The sequence below is a fragment of the Pituophis catenifer genome, unplaced genomic scaffold (genome assembly GCF_029215685.1).
Source record: "Pituophis catenifer annectens isolate HBS135680 unplaced genomic scaffold, rPitCat1.0.hap2 SCAF_12, whole genome shotgun sequence".
NCBI lineage: Eukaryota > Metazoa > Chordata > Lepidosauria > Squamata > Colubridae > Pituophis > Pituophis catenifer.
In genome coordinates this window covers 10,823,373-10,830,836 of record NW_027256892.1, presented here as the reverse complement: position 1 = coordinate 10,830,836, position 7,464 = coordinate 10,823,373, and the positions used below count along the sequence as shown (strand labels likewise).

At 42.0% G+C, this 7,464-nt stretch overlaps 1 protein-coding gene across 1 annotated transcript; it reads right to left on the bottom strand.

Annotated features, from left to right (window-relative positions):
- Nucleotides 1-2,988: 2,988 nt before the first annotated feature.
- PPIA (peptidylprolyl isomerase A) lies at nt 2,989-5,847 on the bottom strand. Its single transcript, XM_070952271.1, has 5 exons — nt 5,646-5,847; nt 4,115-4,145; nt 3,939-4,027; nt 3,514-3,686; nt 2,989-3,303 (listed from the first exon to the last, which is right to left on the bottom strand). The coding sequence occupies exons 1-5, from the start codon at nt 5,712-5,714 to the stop codon at nt 3,168-3,170; spliced, it is 498 nt and encodes a 165-aa protein (XP_070808372.1). The 5' UTR covers nt 5,715-5,847; the 3' UTR covers nt 2,989-3,167.
- Between the last annotated feature and the right edge of the window lie 1,617 nt (nt 5,848-7,464).

Here is a 7,464-nt window from a genome sequence, read left to right as displayed (position 1 = left end):
ATATAGTTTTGATAATGCTGTAATGTGGAGTATTCAATCTTCCGTAGGGATCTTCAAGTTATGGTCTGATCCTGCAGACCTTCATAAGTGCTTTAAATGCAAAATCCTTCCAAACATTTTGACAATTCTGTGTTATCTTCACCCCTCTTATTTTTGTTATTTATTTATCACCTGTCTGACATGGAGCTACTGTAGGGAGCTTACAAAGTAGAATAAAATAATGAAGTAGAACATGAGAATACATCAACATAACAAAAAAATTAATTACACATCTGAAAGAGGACCCAGTGGTTGCATTGTTTTGGATTGACAGATTTAAGCCTGAAAGAACCGACTTGCCGGAGGACGGAATGAAGAAGCCTCAGATTGAAAGAGAAAGGATGCTTACCTCATGCCAATTCTTTTCTTGCTGAAGAAAATTAAGGCTGTATCTGTCTAGGAGAGGGAGACAACTTTTAAGAACTCACGAATTTAGCAATAGCAAAAGCACTAAGACTTATATACTACTTCACAGTGCTTTACAGCCCTAACCGGTTTAGTCAGCCTATTGCCCCCAACAATCTGGGTCTTCATTTTACCTACCTCGGAAGGATGGAAGTCCGAATCAACCTTGAGCTGGTTAGACTGGACCGGCTGAACTGCTGGCAGGTGACAATCAGAAGTAGCCTGCAGTACTATAATTGTAACCACTGCGCTACCATGGCTCATATTTAAGGGGTATACAATACATGTTCAAGCATTTTTAACATAGTGTGTCAAGGGCGTGTTACTTGGCTTTTCTATTAGTTGATTAATCATTACTGTTTGAACTTATTTTATGGATGATTTATTTTGTTTGTTTTATAATTTTAGAATTGTATGCTGCCCAGTCACTTGGTTAGAAATTGAGTAACATTCTGAATGGCATTTGAGGCTGAAATAACTTCATAGGATTTTTTCTCATGAACAGTATTAAGAGTTGAAGGTTCATATGCAGCTCGTTCTCTAAAATAGCCTGAATGGTAACTTTGCACTTTAACTTCGGTTTTATTTGTTTAGATAGTGGGGATGGGAGATATTTTTTTTCCAAATTCCAAATCAAATGGTAGGCATCTCCTCAAACAAATGCAGAGAAAGATGTCATTTTTGGTACCAAATTTGCAAGTGCTGGCCTTAGCTTTTCGAAGTCCTATAGCCCATGAGCAACTAAAGAGTAGTTGTGTGAATGTATGTCAGGTTCCTAAAGTTAACATTTCTTGATCTTGCTTTGTAATACTTAGTAAATTACAAACCTTATCTAATGACATTTGCTATTAGAAGGCAGGCCGGTTTGAAGTCTAAACAGTTTAAATGAATCTCACATTATTTCTTATATGGAAAGATCTCAAATCTTCTGAGCTTGCAATCATGATCAGGAAAGAAATATTGAACACCTTACAAGCAGGGGTATGAAACTGTCATCATGTGACATGACTTTTTTCCTTCACTAAAATGGGGTGGGCATGGGCATGGCCATTGTGATGCATCTGGCCCACAGGCCTAGAATGACACCTCTGCCTTATAGCTATTGCAAGACTAAACGAAATGAACCTCAACCCTGCATTTTTCAAAGAAAAACCCTGAGGTAGGCACACCTAAACATTAATCACTAGCAAATCACTCTGCCTATTGAGGGTATCACCAATATCCTGCAATATTAGCAAGAATGGAAAATGTGAAATGCACTTATTTGCAAATTATAGATTGAAGGCTTTTTTTTAAGCTGACACTGGAAAAAATGGTTGTTTTAAGATCCTTAACTTTGGACATTTACTGGGAACGCATCTGGACTTTGCACTATTCTTAGGACTGCACTGCTGGATATGCTGCCCTATCAAACTTTATCCTTCACACTAAACTCTTTGCAAACCTGGTGTAGCAAAATTGGATTCCACCCAATAAATTTAACAAGGCATTGACAGGACCAAGAGGATCTCAATGGAACACAGCAAATTAACCAGTCCTGTTATGCTGAGTGTTATGAAACCAGGTTTTAGAAGGCAAATGCTGAAGCAATCCAGATTTTATTCCAGTGTACATTTTCTTTTATGACCTCTAGTCAGTTGTTACTCCTGGCACTGCTGTATAGTCCTTGTAAGACAGATCTTCTGATGACAGGCGATTGGTAGCATTAACCTAAATGGGAGCCATTATTACATAGAGCTTGCCCTAAATAAAAATACTAGGTAAAGGAATCCCTTTTATGCTTCTTAGACAACTTAAAATGGATCTCTGCAGGAATGTCATGCTTGGGCAGTCAACCAGGAAAATTGTAGACTAAATGTGGGAATATGGCAAATATGCAAGTACTGTGGTACTGACCTCTCCTGTAGGAAGGTAGCCTCAGTTACCATAGAATGACAAAATGAGGCATTTAGAAATATTTCAATCAAAGAAAGAAGCCAGCAGTGTGTGCACCCACAATCTCAGCAAAAATCAGAATTATTTGAAGCTAATCACTTGCTAAGATACTGGTCTGCTTTTGAGATCCAGCAAGAAATCCATTAATGAATACTTTATGAGGAAAAGCTTGAGCACATATGCTTTATTAAGTTTGTTTCTCATTTGTTTGTTCAATACATCAAACTTTTGGGACAGCACTGTTTCAACCTTAATTCTTTTGTTTCTAAGATATGCAGCTTAACCAGCCTAATTACATAAGTGCAGCAGCCTATTTCATAATCCCTGTACCAACTGTGAATTGGAATCTCCCACAGCCTGTATCTTAAATCAGTTCAAATAATTTTCACTTATTTATGTATCAGCAGAGCAAGAATTTGCTTTAGTAAACTGATACTGAGCACTCTATAGCCATGCCCTCCAGAACACCAGGAATAAAACTCTTATTTCCTACTGCCCAATTTGTAGTCTATCCCCAACATCTGTAATATCTGTTATGCTCTCGGCATAATTCATCAGTTTTGCTACAGTGAGCTTTTGCCTGCAGGAAGAAAACACGAAATCAGCACCTGGTTTAACTTGTTTTATTTCACTTTGAAAACAAATTTGTCTTCAGTCCAGCTGGACTTGTGAGGGAGCAGAAATTGAAACCCAATAGAAACGCAGCAGTAAGTCAGGAGCATAAAGATTCAGAGGGGACTAACCCCAGCTACAGAAGGAATGGTCAATTTGTTAAGACAACAAGAATGTTATTTCATATCTCCGCAATCAGAGATGATGATCTTCTTGCTTGGTTTGCCATTCTTTGAGCCAAAGCTCTCTATTTTCCTCACAACGTCCATTCCCTCTCTGACTTGGCCAAAGACCACGTGTTTCCCATCCAACCTAAGGAAGTAAGAGATGAATACCATGGTGAATACAACCTGCAATTCCACAAACGAATATCCTGTCAGCATTCAGGACATGGCAATAGCTATTTTAGCAGGAATTACACCGATGGTTACTTGTGCAACTTCAGACAAGGCTCTCTATTCCAGGACGATTGCTTAAACAAGTCAAGTAAACCAATTCACTCTCAAATCAAGGCTTACTTACCATTCAGTTTTCTCGGTGCAGATGAAGAACTGAGACCCATTTGTATTGGGACCAGCATTCGCCATAGATAAAATGCCAGAGCCTGTGTGCTTGAGTATGAAGTTCTCATCGGCAAACTTCTCACCATAAATAGATTTACCGCCTGTTCCATTATGGCGGGTAAAGTCACCACCCTGCAGAAACACATTCCAAGTACAGCTGAAACATCAGTTTAACCAGGCTTTCCCCATCATGGTTTTCATCACTTCCAGCCAAGATGGCTAGGTGAAAATCCACCTGAGAGACTTTAAAACACAGTGGACCACTTGCTATCACATTAATGTACAATGGTTCTTTTAATAATTCCAGTAATTCCAAGGCTTCTCAAGCAACTAAGAACATATGCTGGTAACAACACATGCTACTAAATTGATTTGACTATATACCTGACACATGAATCCAGGAATGACTCTGTGAAAGCATGATCCCTTGTAACCGAAACCTTTCTCCCCAGTGCTCAACACACGGAAATTTTCTAAAAAGAGATTTCGGAATTCGTTTAGATATTTGACAATGTATAATTCAAATGAACATGCCAATAAATGTTTCTGACTTTACTAACCTGCTGTCTTTGGAACAGTGTCTGAAAACAGCTGTAGAAAAAAAGTGAGACAATAATTAATGCAATTCATTGTTACACTAAAATGCACATATTTCTCCAACTAATGTAAACAGTATTCTCTCCATTAACTAATCTTAAATACTTTGCACTAAGGAACTATGATCAATAGTACAAAAGTATATAATATTGGCACAATTCATTTAGTCAGATTGAGAAATACCTGCAAATGGTTTACTGGCCTACCACCAGGAAACAGGCTGGTGAGTAGAAAACGTGTGTGCTTTCAAAAGTGCAAATACAGGGGAAATCCAAATTATATACAATCATTTCTTGGATCTACCAGACCTCAGGAAATGATACCAAGAGGAAACTATACTTGTGGAATTCTAATTACATTGTCAACCCTAGTAATATAGACCCTTGCTCAGATAAGCAAATTTTCCAAAGCACTGCAATTTAGCAATTTGTATTGAGAAACCTAACACTCTAAATATTTGGAGGTCATACGTTTTCAGCATGCAAGAATTTTATTCTGAGCAATCAGTTTGAAAGTTCTCCTAATGGAGGGCAAGTTTAAGTTACATGTAGCTGCATTCACAATGGTTTTTCCTTTACAAGTTACCTAGAATTTCTCTCTTCATTTATGGCTTTTTAACCATACAAATGTAACAGGAACCAAGAACTGCTCCAGGAATTGACTGCGGCTTCTCCCCGTAACAAGGAAGCAAGCCTTCCAAGCCACAGAAATTAACTAAAGCTCACCCATCTCCATTCATCTAGATATAGAATTCTATACAGAGATGGGTTACAGTATGGGTTACCTTCTGCTAACTTTTATTTTTGTGGCTTGCTCTTTTGCTCTCCCCGTACGAAATCTAGATAAGAGGGCGTCTCAAAAAGTCGTGACCCGGCTCGATATATCTCTGCCAGTGTCTAGAGCTACACTATAGCGCTTTTGGGACGCCCTCCTTGCTCGTTTTGTCCGGGCAGAGTGAAGGAGCAAGCATCCCATGGGAGGGAAGTACTTCTCCCCCACCCTGTAATAGGAAAAAAAGCGATTAAGAGGCGAAAGCAGCCATCCTCTCTTCCCGCATCATGGGCACTCCCTTCCCCCGCAGCATGGGAGGGTGGGGCGCGGACAAGCGCAGCTGGAACCGTGCAAGAGCAGAAAAGGAAATCTCAAACAAGAGGATCGCGCGGCTCCATGAGAAGTCCCGCAGAGCCTCCATTTCCGAAGCACAGGAGGGAAGAGGAAGGCAGCGGCGAGAAGCGGGCGGCGGCCACGTGGAGGCGGCAGCGGCGAGGACGTGCGCGCTCCCGCGCCCTCCCTCCTCCTACACCACCCAGGTGCGCGCGCAGCCCCTCCGGCGAGGCGGCTGCCTTTCTTCTCCCCCCCCCCCCCCCCCCGCTGCATTCAGCGAAATCCCAAAATGGCCCCCGCGCTCCCACCCAGACAGGAAATGGCGGCGCGTCCGCCTCAGACCGTGCTTTTCCCATCCAGACGGTCTTTTTCTTTTTCCCGCCTCCGTACCTCGAAGGTGATGCGCCCAAGGGGCTGTCCGTCGGCGGCAACATCGAAAAACACGACAGGGTTAGGCATAGCTGAGGGAAACGCACCGCGTGAACGAAATGTAAGGGTTTTTTTCTTTAAAAAAAGCGCGGCACCAGCCACAGACAAGGACCAGCAACCACAGCTCCAGACCAGCGAACGCGGCGCAGCGGGAAAGAAAGCGCCTGTTCCCAGCCCTTATATAGACGACGCCCCTCCCCCCTCGTCCGGACTTTCCCTCACGCGACCTTCCGCCAATCACAGTAAGGGCAGGTTAGCGAAATGAAAGGAGCGCCGGCTAATCCGGGCGTTCCTTGACGGACAAAGGCGGGCTCGGCGCGTCCCGCGCCTCAATGTAGGGGCGTGGCCTTAACGAGAGGCGGGAACCGAAGAAAGGTAGGCATGTGGCGCATGCGCGGTACTAGACTGCGTTGAGTAAAGGGGAAGGATGGCTGGAAGAAGGAGGGGTCGTAGCTGTTTGGGGGGGGGGTCAGTTAAAATTATTTTCTGAAGGAATTGCTTATTTGCCATTAATTTTATTACTTTTTTTTAAAATTGAGCGCGCATCCATTGGCTGAGAGAGAAATTGTCTTGAGGGGGGTTGGCACACGAATTGCAACCCAAATGGGGAGATGCCCTGAAGGGAACGAGACAGGCATGAAAAGCAAATCTTTTAATTAGGAGACCAGGGCGAGGAACACGCGAGGATTTGGGATCTGCAACCAGGCCTTGGAAAGCAGCCTGTGCCCCGAATCCAGGCCAAGGAAGCTGATTTGCTGCTGATTTTATTTGACGTCGCCCGTTTTTCTTCAAGTGATTCAAAAGGCTTTTTTTTTATCCCACAAACTACCCCTGCGGAGTAGGATTCAAGCGAGGAACTAGCCCCAATTGTAACCAAGCTCTTGGTGCAAAATTAATTATTAGCGCGAATTAGCTGAGTCAGGATTTGATTCAGATTGACTGCTATGGCATACTGACACCCTCTGGCTTTGATTCCATTGAGGTTGGGTAATGTTTCTCCTTAATAAAATAATAATTAAAATTCCCATTCTCCAGTAGAGAAAGATTACATGGTGCTACCTCTATGGTCTGTAAAGTAGATTAAGCCACAAAGTTGCCAAATCTATTCACAATGAATGGCAGTTTTACAGCATCATTCTGGCTGATCTAGGATTTTTCTCCCTAATTGTAATCTTTAAACTTTGCAAGGTGCTCAAAAATAAATTAAGTGCCTCATTAGTTGAATTGGTCATCATTTGCAATGTGTCAAAATGATCTGGAATCAGTGTCTTACTGTTTTTTTTCTCCCCCTTCAGTATGTACCAGATCTATATCCTGATACATAATGTTAGATGTAGTTTGAGTTTTATTGATAGTAACTGACATGTGGGTTAACAGCAATAGATAAGCCAGTAACTTTGTGTCCTTCATTGGTTCCAAATTACAAAAAGCTTCCAAATTTATTCTGCCACCTCTGCAAAGCCTATTTAGTGTAAAAGATAACATTGGGAATAACAGTTCAGAGTCCTTCAGCCTGTTCCAGTAAAAGGAAGCACAGAATTCATGCTGCTTCTTTGGAGTGAATTTAGACACAGCTTTCAAATGTGTGACCAGCTAAAGTTTCAGTTGTGAGACAGGCATGTTCTTGAGGAAGGCTCAGCAGACACAGACCCCAAAGAGTCTTATGAGAACCTAGTGGCTGAAATTTCCAAATCTGTTCCAGGTCCAGTTTATGAGGATTCTGCAATATAGGTAGTCCTCAATTTATGGCCACAATTGGGACCAGAATTTCTGTCGCTAA